The sequence below is a fragment of the Alosa alosa genome, chromosome 12, assembly GCF_017589495.1.
Source record: "Alosa alosa isolate M-15738 ecotype Scorff River chromosome 12, AALO_Geno_1.1, whole genome shotgun sequence".
Classification (NCBI taxonomy): domain Eukaryota; kingdom Metazoa; phylum Chordata; class Actinopteri; order Clupeiformes; family Clupeidae; genus Alosa; species Alosa alosa.
In genome coordinates this window covers 21,714,834-21,738,290 of record NC_063200.1, presented here as the reverse complement: position 1 = coordinate 21,738,290, position 23,457 = coordinate 21,714,834, and the positions used below count along the sequence as shown (strand labels likewise).

General features: G+C 40.7%; 1 protein-coding gene across 5 annotated transcripts; it reads right to left on the bottom strand.

Moving 5' to 3' along the window:
- Nucleotides 1-16: 16 nt before the first annotated feature.
- On the bottom strand, nt 17-23,446 carry traf2b (Tnf receptor-associated factor 2b). 5 transcript variants are annotated; one of them, XM_048259601.1, is made up of 11 exons: nt 23,315-23,446; nt 19,479-19,692; nt 16,355-16,433; nt 16,047-16,145; nt 8,929-9,090; nt 8,335-8,409; nt 7,798-7,872; nt 5,733-6,218; nt 3,679-3,856; nt 3,278-3,426; nt 17-2,633 (listed from the first exon to the last, which is right to left on the bottom strand). In XM_048259601.1, exons 1-11 carry the CDS (start codon nt 23,364-23,366, stop codon nt 2,412-2,414), a joined length of 1,791 nt encoding a protein of 596 aa, XP_048115558.1. In that variant the 5' UTR covers nt 23,367-23,446; the 3' UTR covers nt 17-2,411. The 5 variants fall into 5 exon arrangements, with proteins under 5 accessions (XP_048115558.1, XP_048115561.1, XP_048115560.1 ...); XM_048259604.1 differs by having other exon boundaries at nt 23,309-23,327; XM_048259603.1 differs by lacking the exon at nt 23,315-23,446 and adding an exon at nt 23,173-23,278.
- Nucleotides 23,447-23,457: the final 11 nt, after the last annotated feature.

Genomic DNA, 23,457 nt, shown 5'->3' with positions numbered 1-23,457 from the left:
TTCTGGACCATAAACCTAGAGTTGTGAGTTGTTTATTTCAAATCTTCATTGATACATGCAGGTGTAAATCATGTATGATGTTATACACTTCTCATCTTTAGATGTTCACAAATTCTGAGCTGGTCTGGGTTCATTCATGGTGGGAGTGTGCCGTTAGATTCTGCCGTCTTCTCTCCTTCCTGTCTCCTGTATCTGGTGTTCTCATGCATTGCATATTTGAGATTGTCGATTATTGATATTGCACATATAATATCCAGTGTTTTATAACTGACATGCTATGGTTAGTCCCGCCCCTCACCCGAGGCCTGCCCGGTATGGTTAAACCTGCTAGGACGCAAGGTTGGATAAATTCTGCCATCATTGCTCCTTCCTGTCTCCTGTATCTGGTGTTCCCATGCATTGCATATTTGATATTATTGATATTGATTCTGTTGATATCTCCATTTCTCCAAGTAGCCTTTTTTACTGGAGTCGTGAGGAGTGCACATATAATATCCAGTGTTTTATAACCGACATGCTGTGGTTAGTCCTGCCCCTGACCCAAGGCCTGGCCGGTATGGTTAAACCTGCTAGGGGACGCCTACCCGGTGTAGCCCTCAGAGTCCACAAGGCACTCAAGCCTCTCCACCTCGCCAAGGTCACAGCATATAGAGTTCAACAGTCCCACCCACCGCTAATTCCGGAAGTAAGACTTCAATACAATTTCTCCTGTTGAGCTCTATAGAGAGGTGGCATATTCCACACCACATGCACGACTGCAAGCTCAGGTACATGCAGATGGAAATAAACATCCCCAACAACTAAGTTTTAGATGCAATACAATAGCATAGTGAACATTCTCAAAGGCTGTGAAAATGTGTCACATCTAGAATACATCATAAAATCATGCAAACTCACTCATACATACGTGTTTTCAGGTTTTTCACATACTGTAGTTTTCTGTGCCTATCACTGTGCCATCCCATGCACTGCTACCCTCTATGGTGAGTATAACCCAGAACTAGGGCTACAATACAAAAATATCCGACTTTTATTAAATTGTAATGTTGGCCCCAGCCGTGGCGCAACTGGCTGGGGCACCGTACGCCGGCGACCCGGGTTCGATTCCCGCCCCGTGGTCTTTTCCGGATCCCACCCCGACTCTCTCTCCCACTTACTTCCTGTCATTCTCTACTATCCTGTCTATTAAAGGCATAAAAGGGCAAAAAAATATACTTAAAAAAAAATTGTAATGTCAGACAGACATCAATAATACATAGTATATTATTACTAAAGACATGCAGTACAATACACCGTAGATTAGCCTAGTTTAATTACATTGTATAAGTACAAATGCATGATATATCAGAAATGTATATTACCTTCTAGCAATTACTGTGATAAAAATCAAGTGAAGCAAAAATTATGTGTTATTATGCAACAAATAATTCTCTTATTTGCCCCTTGATACTGTGCTTTGCATGGGTACATCATAAACCAAATACGGTATCATTGTGTAGCAATCACATGATTATGTTATTAACGATAGAAAGAGGAATAGATAAAAGAATAAAATGCATAACAAACAAAGTACATAAAATGAAGCTGTTTTAAATGAAGTTTAAAACAGCTTCAAAAAAACTCAAAATGCTGTTCACACAGTCACACAGTAAACAGTGACATAAGCCCTCAGAAAGTACAGCCCCAGTATGATTAATAAAATTCCCATTATGGATTGATTCAGTGAGTAGTATCAAATGGTCACATGGTGGTTGCTATGCTATAAAAGCTTGTGACCACTCATGGGAACCACTGGCTACTCTTATGAAACAGCCCAAGCATCACTGGTTCATCAATATAGTTCAATAAATCAAACATTTTTATTCCATTTGATATAATATTATAATGTATATTTGATTATATAGGCAGCAAGTAAGTACTGAGCTACCATATACTGTAATAATATAGTATAATAATAATAATAATAATAATAATTATGTGGATGCACCAATCTGTGCAGATTGATACAGGGCAGCAGACAGCATATCCTGTTGTTTTGTATGCTTTGTTATAGGATTCAAAATCAGTATTCATTTTTGTCGCTTCCATAGCAGATATAATGGGGGTGAAAGCTAATTCACTTAGCTAAGAATCTTGGTGGTGATCATTTGGTCTGCACAGAAATGATTACATCATGGCTTTGTATAGCAATATTTTTTTTCACCCATTCTAGTTTTGATTGGCAGCAGCTTCGCTGCATTCAACACTATTTAATGATCTTACATAAGATGTATGTATAAACATATACACATATGTATACACAAATCCATATAAATAAGACTCATATGTATAATAATAATAATAATAATAATAATAATATTATATAGATATATTACATATTAAATGCCATAATATATGATGCAATTGTGTCTCTAAAGACCTGTTAGGTCTACTATGGCTTTGATGAAGATGGTGTCATCTTTCACATACGAGTTCTTGGCCGAGGCCAGCTTGGCCAGTGGGCAGAAGAGGGGACAGCCGCTGGCAATGTTCATCTCACTGATGGGCCGCTGGAAGGACGTGGAGCTGGTGTCTGGTCGGAAGGCGTCAATGATGTGCTCCCTGTTGTTCTGGTCCAGGAGCATGAGGGTCACCTGGCGGAGGAGAGGAGAGGACGAGAAGGAAGAGCAGATGGTCAGTTGAACATCAGTGAGTGGGTAGGGCATCACAATAGTTATTTTAATTTTAGTAACAATTTTAATAAATACAATTAGCTAATCACAAAGGCTGCAATTAATCGTGCAACTTGCAAATCTATCTTGTAACATATGACTTTTATAGTCATGTCAGACAGTGAAGGTCACCTAACAGAAGTGCTGTGCTTCTTATGCACTAGGCATGCACACTAATCAGAAGTGGGCCTACTTAAAGTGAAATTTGGAATATTGAACTGAACCTTGACTTTGGTTTGATAAAATGATATTGCAAATCAAATTACAATCATAATATTTGTCAAGTAAGGGGCATTTCCAGAGGGCTGATCCATTTTCATTTTCATTCCAGCAGACTGAAAAAACCCTACAATGCACCCATATATGCACATGTATTATATGTTGTGTTGGTAACACAAAATACATTATTTACATAGCAAGTAAATAATGTATGATCTGTGATGGGTTTAAGGTATCATCGCGTAGTTTGTTTTTAAAGAGGAAAATCTTGTTTGTATTTTGGGTGTACTGCAGGAATGTACATGCAACACAACATGACCAGTGACACAATGTAGACTTAGACAAACCTTCTGACTGAACGGCCACTTGAGGAGGGCATCGTACTTGCCACGCATCACCACGAAGAACAGAGACAGGTGTGTTCCTCTACCTGTGCCGTCTCCATTCAGGTAGAGCCTTAGGCACATCTTATAGCCGTACTTACTGGAGTAGAATGCTGCACAACAAGAGAAGAAGAAGAAGGAGACGATGAAAGGAAGACCACCATGGCAACAGAAATATGGAGTCTTCTGTAATTTTATTACATTAATTTGTAATGCCTCTCTTGGGCAAAAGAAAGACAAGCAAAAGAAAAGCAAAAGAAAAACAAACTCACAATTTCCATATGCTGCACAGTTGCATATGTATTAATGTATTTGCATTATGTTAAGTTGTATTTGCATTAAAGTATGTGAAACTGTTGCCTCACCTGGAGAAAACAGTGCTGGAGATCGTCCTGCAAGAGCATCTTGTCTGCGATGGCTGAAGTCTGCAATCTTCCAGACGAACACACCGTCAAACGTGCAGTACTGCAGTTCGCGAAGAGTCTGTTCCGTTTCTGACAACTTCAGGTCCCTCATGGTCAGCTGACGTTCCAGCTGACGAACCTGCACCAAAACACACACACACACACACACACACACACACACACAGGACCACCCCAAAGCACCACAAGACACGGAGTGTATTCAAGAGTGCACACCCACACCCACGCACACACACAAACAAAGCAAAAATTTTGAGTTAATCAATTGTTCAATGTAGATATCCCTCCATTCCCACCATCTATAACCTGGACGAACCCAGACGACCCTTTGGCAAATTTGAATTTGCTGTGCAGGTCCGTGTGGCAAAGAGGCCATTCACTTCCGTTTCCAATGTTCCTAAAACTCAGGCACCAATCACAACTGTTAAAGCTAGCTTAACATGATGACATCGAAGCAGTTTTTGAAAAATGCTGGTTTGTTGTTCATTGCTTTGCATATGTCATCTCCTTCATTGCTCTGATTGGTTTTAGGTCTATCCAATTGCGTGCAGAGACATTTTGATCAGCCTCCGGTAGTGACGCCCCTTGAAAATGGAAGGTGAATGAACCATGTCCAGACCCAATCTCAGTTTCAATTGGGATAAGGTCTGGTGCTTTCCAGGATACACCATCAATCCATCGTTCAGTTTAAAATATAATCACATGTGTGCACGTTGGTCCGAACAATCTTCTCTACGTATTGGCAAATGGAGGCAAAACCACTCTTATGAAGGACAAGATCTGTCTGTTAAGTCACCAATGGAGTGAAGTGGATGTATGAAGCACAAAGGAGCAGTGGGCCTTTAGAGGCACTCCTCCTATGGATGTCAAATCACTAAACCTGTGCATCAATGAAGGAAAATGACTTTAAAGCATGTGTGAAAAACTTCAGATTTTATTTCAAAAGCAGGGGATACACTGTTAGTGACGAGGCTGAATGGTTCAAAAATGGCTCAAACTTCATCACCAAAGATGTCACAAGGTGAACACAGGTGTGTTGGTACTGCACAGTTGCATAGTGAGCCTTGCTCTCTGTGTCCATGGTAAGCCTACGACAATTCATTTCAGCTGAATCAGCTGAAGTTAAGAAAAAATGTCCATATCTCAGTTGACACTGAATAAAACGGCATGAGTATGTTGTTGATTCGTTCACTATGTCTAAACTACGTTTGTCAGACTGCAGTGTATCCCCAGCATTCAATCGCAAGAAATCCTTTCGCTTTTTCCATACTCATGGAAGGAAAAAAAACTCTTCCTCCTTCTCCTCCTCCTCATCCTCCTCATGTCCCACCTCTTTGTTCTTCAGCCACGGTGTTTCATGCCAACGTCGTCATCTCACCAGCAAAACGAGAGGATACGAGATGCACTTCGAGATGGAAAGAGCATACTGTCACATCTCTTAACTCAAATATGCACATTCTTCTACCCTTACAATAAAGAAACTGAATTTGAATAGCAGAGATGTGTTTGAGGGAAAAATAAAGGGAACTGCATAAACAAGTAAGTCAAGTTTCTATAAGCAGCACAGTGCAACAATTTGCCTTTTTGTTGAGCTATGCTCTTATCAGCCAAACTAGTTTTAGCATGGGCTTCAAATTTATTTTCAATGGTATATGGACATGTGAAGCCATCCAGGACATGCACTATGCATTTTCACACCACAAAAATGAAAGAAAACCTTTCACAGCATGACATTGCTGACTACATTGCCGGGAGACACAGTTAGCATGTTAACAATCTATAAGGTTCTGGGTGGCATTTGCAAGCCTTTTATGAAGCTAGATCACTAGTTTTAAACCAAAAGTTACATAGTGCTGCTTTAAACATTATAATGTCTGCAGTTATCATTCAGGACCTCACTGTAACAACTGCAAGCATAGAGATCCCTAATCGACTGACATGGCATGGTATGAACCACCCCCAACCCATCCACACAAATGCATAGACAGTGACTCTACCTTGTTGTGAAGGGAGTCAATCTTTTCTTGGTCGAGTCGATGCTGGCGTGCATGGGCCTCTTGCGTCAGCGACGTTCTCTCCAGCTCTCGGTTCAGCACGCACACAATATTCTCCAGTGCGGTCACCTTCAGCTCAAGCCCCACTGTGCTCTTCCCTCCTCTCCCCAACCCTCCACTGGCCACCGACGTCCCTTCGTCTGCACCCTGGTAAAGACCCAGGCCGTTGCTACTCCTCCGTTCTTCTCGTCCACTGAGCCCGTTGCTGCAAGAGGCCTTTCCGCCGGCGATGGCGGCTGCTGCGCCTCCGACGGCCCCTTCCTCAGGCGCGCGGTACAGGCCCAGCCCACCGCAGTCCTCCTGGTACTCACCGACGCCATCACTCTGCACACTGTTCAACGACGTCAGGGCAGTCAGAGTGGTCAGGACTAGCCGCAAGTGATCCATTATGAAGGACTGCTCGTGGTCATGCTGCTTCCCATTGTCAATCTGTGGGAACCAAAGCCAGTTGAATGGGATATCAGACATGAGTATGTAAGGTTTGGATATACGCTATCCACAAATAGGCATAAAGAATTTAAGTGTTTAAGTCTTAATATTGATAATTTTCATGATGCACTATGCATGTTTCCTCTTTCACTCAACAAATTAAAATATTATGTAAGTAAGTAAGTAATCAATTAAAGTCATTGTTTAATTAGATTTCAAAACTGGTTGCAAAAAGTGCAACATATAGAAAACACCAGTTGAATACATGCATAGGATGTATTCAACTGGTGCATCATGTTAGCGCAACCATGATGCACAAGAGGGCACTGCTGCAAAAGCAACCTTAAGCGAATTTGAAAATGAAACTAGACACTCATTTCAGTCCAAAACAGTGAAGAGCGAGGATCGTCACGAGGTACGTAGTCACTGTTGTACAATCAGCTAACCACTAACTAACCAGCTAACTGTGGTAAATGTTAAGGCTGATTAAAATGTTCTGCATGCTTTGAATACTTTTTTACTACACATGGCTTCAACCTTGTTTGCGTACTAGTTTAGCCTCCAGTGCTATTTTGCGTACTAGTTTAGCCTCCAGTGCTATTTGAACTTTCCATGTAATAACAGCAACGTCTCAGTACATTATAATTTTCTTACCACGCGGTAAGAAAAATTACCAATAGGAAAACTACCAGACCAAAGTTACAGAACAAAATACTGGGATCAAAGTGACTCACAATTCCCAGTTTTTAAAGTTTATACACTTGCTTCACGCTTGTGGCAATGACTCACAAAGTACAGAAGCTCTATCGGCAATTCATGGGAGATTAATTGTTAGCTTATCATTAAAAGGGCTCTGCTAAGGCAGTTACAGAGAATCGCTATGCGTGAAATTGAGACCAAAGAGAGAATCGGTTAAGTCACATTTCGAGTCTCAACCGGTCCAAGTATTTCACAAAGTACAAGTCAGAACAAGGGCATGAGGGACATGGTATGTTTCCTTAACAAATAGAACATCAAGGTCTTATTCGTAATCTCGACAACACAAAATATTGTATGAGGGGTGTTACACCATAACCGGCTGAATTCCTTTTTTGGAATGATATCTCGTTCATTCATCACATTAGAGAGTAAGAAAAGAAAAGTACAGACTATAGAAAATAAATAACAGACTATAGACTAACTTTGCTCTTGAAACAGACAACCTTGCAAAAATAGTATCAGTGGGGGGAATTTAGCGGTAAATTTGTGTTCGAAGAAACGGAACTAGAACCCGAAAACAGAACACTCTGTTCTACAATAGGATCTTTTGACATAACACACAGCTGTGGGGGAAGAAGGGGAAGCACAGATGTTCTAAATAACATTGAAACTGCCTTTGGCCACACTCATGCATAGTGCTCATGCATAAACGCTGGGACTTCCCTGTAATGGCTTACAGCCCATTGCATGTCTAACATAGATTAACAGACAACCGTTGACCACAGCTAAGAGTGAATCATCTTTAACAGATAGATAGGGCAGCCATTGTTAGTTGAGGACAATAGGGTTAGGTTAAAAAGTAGACCCTTTATTTACGCACCACTGCTTGGCAGCCAACTTTGTTGAACTGGCATGCTGTCTTGCTCTTGGCACACGTTTTAATATGTTCTGGAAACTGTAGAGAAAAGAAAAGAGAATGTAAGGAATGTAGGTTTCACTATGACAGACATGGACAGTGAGGGAAAGTGAAAATATCTTTAGGGGCTTGATAAAGCTAAGCCCAGAGGGAATTATATCCATTCCAATAAGTGCAGCTATCCATCAAGTGTGTCATTGTGAAAACAGAAGAGAAACTCAGTTAGAGTACTCTATTTACACAGTTACAAGTATAAGCCAATGCTATTCATGGATATTGTTTTAGAAGGGAGAGGGTTTGTTAATAGTTAACTAACACACAAACCTACAGGGACCGGTTATCTAGAGTCTTCCTCCCTCCTTTATTTGCACAAAACAAATATGTGCATGCAAATACACACACCCAATGAAGCACTGCTCTGTATACCCACATCTTTCACACACACGCACACACACGTCAGCAAGGCCACATAAATGGTTGGTGAAGGCCAACACAACTGACCTTTTCTCGTGGGATTTTTTTCTTTCCGCAGTCTTTGCACTGCATGGGGAACTTTATACAGATCTCATCATGAGCCTGTGGGCGAAACATGAGAATCACAAGATGAGAATCAGCTCTAACAAGATGTTTCACCATATTTCACTTACACCACATTCTGATTCATATCATTCCCAGAACCCCTTAGAGGCTAACTGACATGAAACCGACAAATGCCTGACAGATCTGCCCAAACTAGCTCAGAGTGATCTATGAAGTTCCATCCATGTAAACTTCAAACTTGGAAATTCAGTTGGCTGCCCAAGCTAGCCTTGCCCAGTTAGCTACCCAGCAAAAGTAATGCCGTGAGTTTGTTGACTTCAATAGAAATTCAGTTGGCCAAATACTTCCTGTTCCAGGGAAACATACTGATCTGCAATGTTGGTATTCCGCACCATACAGGATGAGTCCTCACTCACTTCCTTCAATATCTCTAAGGTCATGTCCATATAAATGCCCCACCCCACACCCTGGATTGACTGATTTATTTATTTGTCAAAAAAAGAGAGGCTGTGTCAGTGCTGTGTGTATGTGTGTGTGTGTGGGGGGGGTAGTTACCTTTATGTCTTTAAAGTTGAAGGAAACTTTGCAGTATTTGCAGTTGAGGGTTCTGGCCTCACACTCTCTCTCGTTGTGTCGGTCTTTCTCGCTGCGTAGGATGCATTGCTGGCATGCTTCACAAGTGATCCGCTCATAGTCACACTTGCCTTCATGCTGGCCCTGGAGACAAATATGCCAAAAATGTGTGATTTCACATGCATGCCATTTTGAAAAGGTAATTTCATGTGCACAAAATCATCGGATTTCACATAGTTTTTTGTTTGTGGATTTTCCCTTAATTCTTCTTCAGTTTTAACCACAAACTGTCCTGTTGTTGGCAGTTTCTTTGCAAGCACAGCAGTACTGGTCATAAATTACTTCTGCTTTCGGAGGTTAGGTAGAGTGGTCTGATAGATTTTGTACTGTACCAGAGAGTTGAGTAGTGAATGAGTGCAAAGTCAGTATAGTGTGAGTTCAGAGTTGGGAAATGTTTGAGAGTGCTGAGGAGTGAATGTGTGCAAAGTCAGTATAGTGTGAGTTCAGAGTTCAGATGGCCTGGGGATAAAAACTTCTCCTGAGTCTCTCAGTTCTGGCTTAGTGACTACATAGGCGTCTTCTTGATTTCAGCGGTAGGAATAATCCATTGTTAGGATGAGAAGAGTCCTTCAGAATCTTTTGGGCTCTTAGGAGTACTCTTCTGGAATAGATATCTTGTAGAGCAGGGAGTTGAGTTCTTATAGTACGTTCAGCTGAGCGCACTACTCTCTGCAGAGTACTACAATCTCTAACTGTGGAGTTCCCATACCAGGTGATGATGCTACCAGTTAGAACACTCTCAACCGCTGAAGTGTAGAAGGCCTTCATGATGGATGTAGAAACTTTGAATTTCCTTAGCTGGCCGAAGGAAGTAGAGTCGATTGTCTGGACTTCTTCAGAACATATTGAGTGTTAACAGTCCATGTTAGGTCTTCAGTAATGTGGACACCAAGGTATTTAAAACTTGTGACTCTCTACAGGTTGCCCGCTGATCATTAGTGGGGTGTAACTGTAGTTCTGCTGCTGCCTTCTGTAATCCACTACCATTTCCTTGGTTTTATTGATATTCAGTGTCAAACTGTTAGATTGACACCACTGTGCCACCTCATCAATCTGATCCAAGTAGAACTGTTCATTGTTGTTACTAATCAGGCCCAAGATCACTGTGTCATCTGCGAACTTGATGATGGTGGTATGACTACTGTTGGCTTTGCAGTCATGTGTGTAGATGTTGTACAGCAGTGGACTCAAAACACAGCCTTGGGGAGCACCAAGCTGATGGTTAATGAGTCAGATGTCAGACCCCCACTCTAACCACTTGTGAGCGGTTGGTGAGGAAGTCAAATATCCAGTGACACAGGGTGGTGTTCAGTCCTAAGGCCTTCATCTTTGTGACCAAGGTGAGAGGTACTATCGTGTTGAATGCTGAACTAAAGTCAATGAACAGCATCCTCACATAATTCCCATTCCCCTCCTCCAGGTGAGTTAAGGTGGTGTGCATGAGGTTTGAGATGGCATCCTCTGTAGACCTGTTGGCTCTGTAAGCAAATTGGAGGGGGTCGAAGGAGGCAGGGAGGGATGAGCAGAGAATGTTTTTCACAAGCTTCTCAAAACACTTCATCACTGTAGACGCGTCAGGGCTACTGGGTAGTCATTCAGACATGATGGACTTTTGTTTTTTTGGTACTGGAACAATAACAGACTGCTTGAGGCAAGTAGGAACTGTCTCTTGAGCCAATGATGTGTTAAAGATATAAGTGAACACAGGAGCTAACTGAGCAGCGCAGGATTTCAAAACCCTGTTAGAAATTCCATCCGGTCCAGTAGCTTTTCTACAATTTAACCTCCTAAAGGCATTGCTCACATCGACCTCAGAGACACAGAAAGGTGCATCCTCATTTGCTTCACATGCTGCAGCTAGTCCAATATAGTCTGTGTTTTTCATGTCAAAGCGAGCATAAAAAGCATTAAGTTCATCAGGGAGGGCTTTACTCACATTCATCATAGAATTCATCATGAAGGAATGTTTTTAGCAATCTGCATACAACTGCATATGACTCTTCGATGAACAAACTTAATTGCAGTCTCTTTGTGCAACCCAATTCTTTTTTTATGCAATGTGCGTTTCACAATCACATGGTTGTGTAAAAGGTTCAGGATTACAGCAATGGATGTCATTCATGAACTTTGTTTGCTATGTCCTTTAGTCTACAAGCAGAGGTAGGATGGTTCTCATCATAATGAAAAGGAATTCCTGGTTTCTGCTGGATGATTTGAAAGACCTGAGTATCTGGCTCTATTAAAAAGGTACTTCTGACAAACCTATTTTTTTGTGGTCTACAGAAAAGCACGACTATCCCCTTTAATTGTTATGATGGTGTAGTAAGGCTGCACACTGAAGCAGGGAGTTTCCAAGGGATCACAGAGGGATATGATACTAGGAAGATGGAGGGATATGTCCTTCCTTTTTGAATGCATTATGGTGAATGTTCTTCTAATCTTGTTCACGTGATGAATTTTGTATCTTCGGTGTCTAAATGGTGAGATTTTAACACACATGCTCTTCTCTACACCAAGTTCTCTATTCTCTGAATAACTAGGCAGGGAGACGAAAGCAGACAAGCTTGTTTTTAAGCAGAAAGCAGACAAGCCTGTTTTTAGCAGTTCTCTGAACCATGGCATTTATAGAGCACACAATAGGTTTCGTGACAACTTGTCGTTATATAAATGTCGTGTAGTTATTCACCTGGAACTCCTTTGTTTTGACTAGAAATGACAATACATTTGAATAATGTGGCATGAGGCATGGTCGGTGAATTTGAAGACAATTTTAGCAGTAAGGTTTTTCCCCTCGGATAGCAAGGGTTAATGCAGCTACCATACAACATTTTAAGTGGTTATTACAAAACCGAGGGAAGGCCTTTATCCCCCTCAAAGTATAGTTTTAGTGCCGGTTATGAGTTACCGGAATGAAAGAGCTAACTGCAGCTGCTTCAGCTGCTATGTAATTGTCTATTAAAATGTAAACTATGCAGTTTCAGGTATTTTTGGTGACTCTAGAGCTGTCCCTAGAGTCGCGATATATTTATATTTTACTTTGCCGTTGTAAATAGCCTAGTTCTCATGGCTTGTTCCCCCTGTACACAATGGAAATCCTATTGTTGTGGAGGCAAAGGATTAACAACAGGCAAAAACTATCTCCAAAGAGCTATATCTACTGACAAGGTAATGTTTCACGATTATCGCGAAATGTCTTCGGGTCGGCATTTCTTTAAGTTGCATGGCTTGTTCTCTCGTTAGCAACTCACTTCGGCTATGCTAGGTGAACGATTCCCCTATTACAAGTTTGTTTACCATCAAATTGGCTTCGTAGAGTTTATATTGAGGTAAAAAATCTTGCACAGTGTACCTTTAAACTAAGGGCAAGAATTATGAGTATGGTGCTTATTAGTTGGTTGACAGTGAACTGCCCTGGCCTAGTTGTAGTTTTCTTCACACACATAGATCACACAAGGAACTGGTCAGGGCTGTAGTGAAGGCTAAATGCAAGTAGACACAGTTTATCCACCTCTAAAAATTCAGAAATAGAGTTTATCCACCTCTTTTTAGAATTTATCCACCTCTCAAAAGAGTTTATTCACCAATTGAAACTTTTAACATTCAAAAATCAACCTGTATTATCCACATTCACAATATGTACACTTATCAACACTCTCGGAACCATTTTATACAACTGGTATTGTTATAAACATTGGACAATAACCTCCATCATCAAACATGTTCTGAATGCCTTTTTTAAAAATCCAATACCGCATGGCGGATATTTAAAATACAATGCATTTCAATGCAGTGAATCATGCAGTGAATGAGCAAATGACTTATGGTTACTGCTTTTGTACTGTACCTGTAGACTTTGTTCTCTTGAAAAACAACAACAAGGGTCTGTCAGGAATACAATCTTGCAATGGATGTTTTTAGCAATTCAAGAACTTTGTTTTGAACAAACTTAATTGTCCTTTTGTGCAACCCAATTCTTTTTTAAAACAATCACATGGTTGCCTGGTATACTAAACCTATCCTTTAATGCCTGGTATACTAAACCTATCAATGACTACAGCTATAATATAACCCTTGAGCTTCACTGCTTTGATAAAATTCAAACTGAGCCACTGTATGGCTTTATGTTTCCTTCCTTGAGCTTGGGAGTTTCCATTTGCTTATCGTTAAGTGGGCAGGGAATGTTCTAGATCAGAATGTCTGGCGCCAAGTCTTTTAATGACTAGGCAGTATGACTACGTTTTAATGGTTACAGAGAACAATGTCAAACAACCGCACTGTTGAAAATGTACACAGTTTGAACCTTTTTAAGTGTGCACACTAGAAACAGCATGAGGCCCTGGTTGGTTGAATCCTGCTGAGAATGGCAGTTAAAAGATTGCATGATCAGCCGGTCGGACCAACCTGACCTTGCAGTATACCGTTTTTGCTTTCAGAGTGGAAGTATTCTCTTTAGTTTACATTTTCTTGCCTCTGGTTAGAGGAAGGATACAGAAAGCCATTTCCTGTTTTTGCATGCATTGCTTCTCTCTCTCTCTCTCTCTCTCTCTGTGTGTGCGTGTCTGTGTTTCGGTGGACTTTTAGGGGATTTCCAAACCCAACGACTCAACTGTGTAATTTGATCTTTCACTTTCAATCCTCCTCTTCTTCCCCTCCCCCTTCCTCCCTCTTCATTCCCTTTGCCTCTCCCAACACACTCTAATGTGGGCTGATTGACTCATGCACTTTTATGATTAAACACTCGGTCTCGCACCACAGGCCTACTTTACACAGGAAATAACAGGGATGTTTTGTATGGTGTGTGGCATGCAACTGAATGCTTCACTGTGAAACATAAATGACTGTATATAGCACGTATGGTCTGCCCACTCCCTGTAGCTACATGAGCAATGCACAAAAATCACAAACCACATTCCAGAAAACCACCATCCACGTAACCAATCAACTGCTTGCCTCACCCCTAGACATTTTGAGGCACAAAAAAAGTCAAACTTGGCGGGAAATATTTCAGTTGTAGTGGGTGATAGATGGGGTGGTGAACACACACAGCTTGTAACATAGCTTTACAAGCAGTAGCAGGACTTTTGGCAGGACATTCTGAAGCCGGTCTTTTACACCTCTGCTCTCTTAAAGTATAGATAATAGAATAGCCTAGCTCCGTATCTCACGGTTCCAGCAGCTTGACAAACTAGCTGCAGCCAAATTAGCAATGTTCAAAAGACTGTCTTTTCCTGCCACCTTTAGGAATGGACCTAGGCTACTATAATTTGTGTTTATTTGATTTTATTTTGTATTTATCCTTTATTAAACCAGAGTAGTCACATTGAGACAGAAGTCTCTTTTTCAAGTGAGCCCTAACCAAAAAAGGCAGCACCTATGCACAATGAACAAATTTCAATCGTTCAATCGTATACTTGTCATCAAATCAAGAAGGATAAATGGATATTTTATGATCTGACCTGAAGTGTCTATGATTCAACTGTATTCTGTAATCTGAGATGGAAATTTCTACATGCTAACATTTTCACATCTGTTCTCGTAACGCCTCTGGCTCTGCTTAACTGCAGGATTGGTTGTTAACAACTAACATTTCGTGTGAGTGCATGCACATGACTGAAACTGGTAGGAAGGTCACAGTCAGTATTCATAAAGCAATAAGGTTAAAAGTTACATACTCAAAGTGAAAACTGTCTAGCTTATCTATACATTAAAGTGGAACTATGCAACTTTTTTGGCTTAAATTACCTTAACTGATCAGCTTCGGAGTCATTGGAATGGTTATTTGACTTATTTCGGGTTGAATGACGGCTGTCTCGCGTCCCCCTAGCGCCTCTGATCGGAAAAACCGCACATGCAAGTTTTGTGCCACCGGGCCGGTGGCACTGACAAACAAAAAGTCTCCAACCTCGCGATCAAAAGGCAGACTGACCGATTGAGTAGTATTGGAAAATATACACGCTAAAGCTGTAGGGGAAGCTCTGCAGAGAAATTTGCAAACGTAAAACGAGCAAAAACGAAAAGCGAAAGCGAAACCGGTGAAGAAATCGACAATCCTGCATAGTTACCTTTAATATAGCAGAGGTGTAAAAGTGCGGCTTCAGAATGTCCTGCCAAAAATCTCCGGTCTCCTTCGGACGTTTGGTTCTAGAGTGCTAATAGCTAAGTGCTATCTGCTACAGGATTCGGAAGTGGACTTTTTCCATGACACTTGTTTTGTGGAAAAAAAGGTTTTATTCGTGATTTAACGGAAAAGTACTACACTACCTAAAATACGAACATGTAAAAGCCGGTAAAAGCAGAGCCTTTGATTGGTAGCGATCGCTGTGGCCATGGAAAGGTTTATGCCACTGTTACCGCACCTGTCATCTCGTTACTCGCTGGAATCAAGATGGATACCAAGGCTGTCAAAACTGATGTGTGGCCATCCGATAAAAACTGTTTTTTTTTTTATTTACTAAATGGAAATGGTAAGAAGTTCTTAGAAGGAATCTTCTTGTGTGAGATTCAAATCTTAGCATGTTAAACTATTGTTAGGCTGCAATGCAAATGTTCGTAATGTGTAAGTTTGAGGATGAGAAGATCCATCACAACCTGCATTGTGTTGAACCCGCAAGGTTCAGCCCTGCACACGCCCGGACTCGAACCCGCGAAACAGCAGCCACTCAGATCGGGAGTCAAGCACGCTGTCATTCGAGCTAAAAGCCCAGGCTACTAGCTTTCATGCCAGCAGCACTCAGGCATCAGGAGTGAGGTTTACCAACGTTCCACCCGCACAGCTAAGCTAGCTGGCATCCGTTACATTTAGCTCAGTTAGCTCATTTTAAACAACTTTCCAGCAGTTCTAAAGATCAGGTGATCCAAAGCTGTGATCATGCTTAACATGCATTATGTGCTTAAGGAAGTTGGACAAAAAATCCCAAGGGTGTGAGGCTGGCCAATATGACAACTGAACACAAACGCTCATCTGATACAAAGGGACACCATTGCAATCTCTCGATACACACAAATCATGACAAAGCATTGTATGTGAGAAAGATCTTCACCTCAAACTCTTTCATGGTCCCAGCCCATGTGCAGTCTTCATTTGGGCACTTTGCTGGAAGACCCTCAATCTCTCGGCGCGCCGCATTGTCTGGAAACGCCTGCAAACAAAGGAATGGTGTTATTATCTTTAAGGTATGATTACAGTAAATAAAACATATCTGTGTTCTGAGTCTAAGAAACTGTACAGCAGAAAATCCCCCACCCCCACATAGGATTTTGTGCTGAGGGGTAGAGAAATCTCATTATCGGAGACATCTACCATCTACAGCAAGATGTTTTTGCGGTCACGGCTAAAATAAAAACTTACTTCTTTTCCATTCAGCATGGACTGAGACTCTTCAAATATACCCTCCACACGACATGCTTCACAGGGTTTAGGGCCGGAGCTGCATAAAAACATATAGTCATGTCTGGTGTCTGTGTTTTAAAGCCTTCCAGTTAGGAGCAGCAAAGATGGACAACCAAATTAATGCAAACTACATTTCTCTTGGCCAGATATATTATGCTTGAACTAGTCAACTAACAATTTTTAGGTGTGATTTAATGGAAAAATAAGCTTTGTAAAAAAAACTAATGATAATATGGCCCATTAATTTGAAGACATCAGTTTGCAAATGAACACATGCCACAAAAGCCCAAACGACAAAAAACAGCCAAAAATAATTCCACAATTTTGCAACACAGAAGGAAAAGTACTACAATTTGCAGTACAGAAATTCCAAGAGTTGAAATAGTTGTAATGAGGAAGCTTCACTGAAATATAGAGGAAATGTGTCAACATGACAACAAACACCGCATTTACAACCCCACAAAAATAGAATGACGTTCAGTGGTATGGTACACCTGCGTGCTAGAATGGTGCATACCTCTGCCAAGCTGTTTGGATCTTTAAAAGGTACACTATGCAAGATTTTCATCTTTACAAAGCCAATTTGATGGTAATGAACTTGCAATAGGCGAATCATTCACCAGCATAGCTATACCGCATCGATGTAACAAATCACTACTGAGAAAACCAGCCATGCAACTTCAGGAACGGCTGCCCGAAAAAATCGTGAAACACTACCTTGTCAGTATATAGCTCTGTGTTTTTGCCTGTAGTTAATCCTTCGCCTCCACAACAAAAGCATTTTCATTGTGTACAGGGGGGATAAGTCACGAGAAGTTTGCTATTTACAACAGCAGAGTAAAATATAAATATATTACGACTCTAGAGGGAGCTCTACAGTCACCAAAAATACCTAAACCTGCATAGTGTACCTTTAACAGATCCTCCACCAAGGAGGTAATGTTTTCACATCTGTCCATTTTTGGTAGGTTTGTTAGCAAGACTATGCAAAGCCTACAGTCCCAATTCTTAAGAAACTTGGCCCAAAGAAGAACCCTTTACATTTTAGAAAAGTACATTTGTACATGTACTCCAGGAATCGTGTATATGGCAATGTTGGTGAAAGTAAAAGTCTCAGTAAGCCTGCGAGTCTGAATCAGTTCAAAATATAACAGGTTCTTCCTTCACCCATGCTTCAGTGAGCTGTGTGGATGCTGTCGTTTGTCACCATCGAACTGTTATGCATATGTAATAGGCATCATGAGATTAACTCATGGGCTCAGCAATACTCATTATCATTCAACATTTACAGCTGCATTCACAGGGCCAACTCTTTGCTCTTTGATACAAACAGGGCTTAGTCCACATCTGAAGAATGCAGAAATAGTTGTGGTTTTCCTTAGACCACAAGGAAGACAGACCATTCAAGCTTTTATCAGATTAGCAACTATCCAAACGCCAGTGTCACAGACTGCAAAACCACCGGTATATGAGTCATTCTGCAACAGCAAGCTAAGGGTTGTGCAAAAACATTCCTGATACAACGATTTGAAGAAAATAAATAAAGGGTCTACCACTGGGAACCAACACAAGGTGGCACATGGTCATAAGGGATTTTTCTGAGAAGCCTTGTCCCTCAACCAGATCTTATCAGGACAGTTTCTATCTCCCATACCAGTTCTCCTATTCCTAGGAGATCAGAGACTACAGCATTGGTGAAGGCTATAGTGTGATATGCCATCCCCTGGAACTCACTACTTGGGCACAGTCAGCAGGAAAGTCCGATGGCAGATTGAACAGCCGGTACGGTACCGAAATCTTCCTACCTCACATTTTCACTTGGGCTTCAGCACAACACTTTTTATGAATCTCTGAATGGTTGAGCCAAAAAAAAAAAAAAATTAACCACTATCAGTTTTGACGGATTGAAACGATAATCGTATTCTCATTGAATGCATAATTTGTATTGCATTTTGAACATCTATTATGGCACTTACACATTTGATCCAGCTGGTGGTGCTATATGCAATTTCACATTTTCTGGGGGTGTTTGAAAGGTTCTGTATGCCTTTTAGAAAGCTAGGTCGCTAGTTTTGGAATCCGTAGTACTGCTTTAACACTGGTAGTGCTGCTTTAACACTGATATGATCATTTCTTAGCACCTAAAGTCCTAAAATGCCCTCGACCAAAAGCTACCTGGACCTCGGAAAACATGGCTACAACCAAAAAAACAAAATCGTGAGCTAGAATACGAATATGTGGACACGAAACACCACCTTCTGAAGCTGCCCTGTCTTTTGTCATTCCCAGTAAGTATACAAGTCCAAATGTACTCATCAACTGATCCTTCCAGAAAGACTTAAAAACAATTTTACACAACAATTTCTCTATTTTTTGTATTTCTATGCAACAGAACTTCCTCATACTTTAAATACACCCTGGGTCTTGATAATTGAGCGTGAAGGGCAGGTGAGGGGTTCAACCTTACATTTCACATCTGCCAAGATTTCCATCTCACTTCTGATACAGTGCAGGATTTAAATAATGCACTATATACTTTATTAACAAAGCAAAACAATTATCTAGTGTTTCAAAGCAAGGTCTTTGCTCGGTTATAGGGTAATACCCTTGAACCAGTCCATTGACTGAAGTAAGTTGTATACACAGTTGATAGCTTAATTGTTACAATTAGAAAAATGTTTGCGTGGTTATAGGGTAACTACACTTGAACCAGTCCATTGACTGAAGTAAGTTGCATACAGAGTTAATAGCTTGTTACAATTAGGAAAATTCTTTAAGGATAAAACTAAGAAAAAGTTGATTAGGTCACCCATCTATTTAGCCAAATGGAAATGTAAGTGTGCAACTGTGGCGTAGCACACTCACCAGAGAAATATATCCTGGCGAGTATCCTACTGAGTAGTGCTGCATCAAAGTAAGTGAAAGGGTGGTAGTGAAGTGACTGAGCAACAAATGAAGCCAGCTACATGAACAGGATCAGTGGAGCAACTTCCAGCAAGCCCAGTGATTGTAGGACAACTCAGGTAGTTAGAAGGAAAGGAAAGGGTTGCAGACTGAGGAGTTGGGCAACATCCTTGGGTACCTGGTGAGCTGATTGAAGCAAAATACACAGTAACGATGGCCGCATTGTGCTTGAACTGGCTTTCTTAGGATGTTGTTACAATGCTGGCACTGGTACTTTTTCTCCATGTGTCCAGTGAGAACGGACCGACTGATCCCCGGCAACGAGGACTCCAGCGAGGAGGGCAAAGAACTCCGTGCCATCATCATCCATGCATCCAGTGCTACAGAGGACCCTGCAAATGAAACAGACAAACAGAATGTGTTACTTATGTACTTGTGTGGGGGGGAGGGGGGAGATATTGTAAATATTGAAAATATTGTAAACAATGTAGCCTAATTGGCTAGCTCATCAAAGTCAAGGGGGTAAGCGAACATTCGGAAACCGTCACTTTAACAGCGAGTAACTTTACATCTGAAGCGTTGTAAACCTTTAAAGGGACACCAGGCAACGTAAGTCGGTATATGGTTAAATGACTCATTACAGGGCGAATGAAGACTCTCTCGCCCGCCCCTACTGCCTGTAGGAAGAATATCCCGCTTGCAAGTTCGGTGTATCGTACCTTCAGTCTCACAAAGTCTCAGACATCGCGAAAAGCAGGATCAGTTTACATCCTACATCCCCAGCACAGAGGCAGGCTAACAAAATGCTAGCGATTCTTGCAAACCTGTGTATAATGGCAGAGTCGGCGAAGAAGCAGCGAAAACCCTTGACGGAAGATGCAAAGAAAAGAGCTTCAGACCGAGCGAGGGCTCGCACACGTATCGACACATACAGACGCTAGGGGGAGCTTCGTAGAGAAGAAACATCAGGCTTGCCTGGTTTCCCTCTAATTGAACTATTTCTATTTCCTGAGAAATTCAAGATTGTGTGATTGGCGTCATAACCTTGTACACAGTAAAATTGTAAGAGTTGAATTAACTCTTAGAGTGTTGATTTTAACTCTGCCACAGATAACATTATGGTCCCAGTCCACAGAGTGTCATTTCAACACTGCTCCCAGAGTAACATTTTCAGAGTTACATTAGGTAGGCTTTTGTCTTAAAGTAAAAGTTGCACATAATGTTAGCTCTACAATGAAAGAGCTATGAAGTTATTATTTATTTATTTATGTTTGGACAACATAGTTGCATGGCGATTAATTTTTTTTTCTCAACTGGTTGTAATCTTCACATGTGTGTATCGATTTTTATGTTTTTTCGATTCACGGTGTATCGTTACATCCCTACTAATCTCTTTTAGACAAACAATGCGTCTTTTCTCCCCATGAATATTATGCAATCTCTACATAAAAATGCCTTTGGTATAGGCTACCTGTTGGGTGTTTCACCTACTGTAGTGAATGAGCATCCTACTTCACCTAACCTTTACAAACTGATATAATAATGTAAAAAAAATAAATGAAGTAAGTTGTAGCCTAAATAATAAGTAAATAACAAGTAAGTTATAAAGGTAAATAAAACAATGCATTCAGCATTCATGCTGTATACATTTACACATTATTCCAATTGCAGTTTTTAATATATTTACAGGCGCTGCAGATACATTTACACTTATATTTGTTCATTTGGCAGATGCTTTTATCCAAAGTGACTTACAGCAATAGAATAACATATAAGATAGTGCAGAGGAGACCTAGCTAGGAATTACCACTGTATCTGTCAATACTAGCACTAGAGGATAGGAGTGTCTACATTATAAGTATACTAGTCAAAGTGTGGTAGAAGGAGGAGGAAGTGGTAGAAGGAGGAGGTAGGTGGATGGGGCCAGGGTAGGCTTCTGTGTCAACCAATGCTACTTATATTATGCTTAAGTTTGTGTGCTAATGTTCCAGACAGCATTTTTCAAGGCTGTGGTGAGTGTCAATCGGCAATTTGCACATATTACTGTGAGTGACACTGTATCATCCAAAAGAAAACCCTGCTATTGTAACAAAAAGGTCCAGCAGAGGTTTGTAATAATACAAATGTAGTGAAGTGCTGAAGTCTGAAGTAGAGAAAGCATTATCTTATGGGTAGCTTGCTACATTACTATCCCTCAGGAACAAAGGCTAATTACTTTAGTTTTGCCTAAATTATTACAAATTACAAAACCAATTGAACTTTACATATATTAAGTTACAAAACCAATTGAACTTTACATATATTAAGTTACAAAACCAATTGAACTTTACATATATTAAGTTATTTTGGTGTTTCTCCATCATGGAATACCAGTTGGAGCAAACTTGATTAGCCTCTAAAGAATGATAAATTATAATAGGTAGCCAATAGGCTGTTTATCCCATGTTTCCTGAGGTTCTTTTTAAATGGTTTTTACAGGTTTAGCTTAATACACTATGTGACTTGCAACAATCTGCACTCAATTTACAATCCATTCAGAAGTAATGGACCAAATTGCATTCAAGTTTAAGAAGAGAACAAATATGTGCACACATTGTTTAAGGAGAGCAACATTTCACTCACACAAAGCCTCAGGTCTCAGTATCTACTGCCAGAGATAAAAATGCTATGTTGAACACCCTAGGGTTGATCAGATATATTCTTGAAGGAACACACCAACATTTTGGGAAATTAGCTTATTTACCATCTCCCCGAGTTAGATAAGTTAAGTTAGATAAGATGATAATACATCTCATAACATGTAGTTCTAAATGGGAAAATGTTGGGGAGTTCTTTTTGCAAGTTTGGGTGCTATAGGCTAGTTGAAACTGCCCACCTCAATTAACTAGCCTATCCTAGATATGCGGTGGGTGCTTCAGACTTGCTGTACATACAGAGTTACCAGAGATTGTTAAGGCAGCAAGATACTTCGTTGTAGTTCTTGTCTATGGGCGCGAAATGGGGATCGAATCCTGTCTGCATAAAGAAGCGTGTCGATGACGTATTGATGAGTGTACGTTGCAACCGGCCAACAGCAGCGGCATAAATATCCGGTGCACACCTGATATAAAGTAGATTTTCTCCAGACTGGAATGCTCAAAAATGCTAAAAATGTACCTGAAATGTTCAAAAGGGTTTGAGGATCATGAAAACGTGCCCAAAATTCACATTCTTAACTCTATAGAACCAAGACCTTAGCATATGTGGTAAAATTCTGAGCTACTGTATGCCCATAGACTTCAATGGAGCAGTCGCTGCCTCTGCTCTGCATAAAGGGGAATTGGCTCCTGATGAAATATCTTGCTCTGCCTTAACAATCTTTGGAGTTACTGCACGTACTGACACGAAAATGGTAGGCTATGGATCATAATATCTAACTCTAGGGGAGACAGTGAATAAGCTAATTTCCCAAAATATCGGAGTGTTCCTTTAAGGCTTATTAGATCTGAGTGACAGGGGCTATAGGCTATTATTTAAGGCTCGGTAAGTTTAAATTGAGTTTGTAGCCTAAATCTATGAAGTCCAACATGTTTTCACACGGATCACAATGCTATATCCAAGTGAATATTCAAGTGTTAACTACACTGACTTCCCTGCCATATTTTATAGCCGACAAGCGGCTGTAAAAGACGTGGCAAAAAGTTGCCCAATTCAGAATATGAACGTTGCGTTATAGTAGGCTACCATGTTTGCTGCTGGGCAACTAGGCTATCCAATACAACCAGCACTGTCTGATAGCTGCTCACAAACAAGTAATTTTTAAAAAGGTAAATAATCAGTCACTTCAATTCGTTTTAAGATACAGGGATTAGGATATATCAGAAAATGACTACCAAGCTTAACAGTCAGGTCCTCAAAAATCCAGTTTGTTATTGGTTGCTCTTCTAAGCGTGGACATAGCCAAATTGCGACTGTCCGGCCAGCACTGCATGAATATGTCCTCCTGTACGCTTAAATACGAAGACTTACACTTACCGAATGTTGCACAGACTCCCAAGCTTATATTGCTTGCAAAGTACTTTAACATATGTTGTAGCCCTGGCGCCACTCCCCGTTTCGTAATAGCCCTTTAGGCATGCACTGCTAAGGTTATTAGTAGGTCGTCTACATGCTTTTTT

Coding starts and splice junctions, on each gene's coding strand:
- traf2b (XM_048259601.1), bottom strand. CDS start 23,366: ATGTTAAAGTACTTTGCAAGCAATATAAGCTTGGGAGTCTGTGCAACA. Junction 19,693..23,314: donor GGGAGTCTGTGCAACATTCG/GTAAGTGTAAGT, acceptor TTTCATTTGCAG/GGTCCTCTGTAGCACTGGAT. Junction 9,091..16,046: donor GGACCATGAAAGAGTTTGAG/GTGAAGATCTTT, acceptor ATTTGTCTCCAG/GGCCAGCATGAAGGCAAGTG.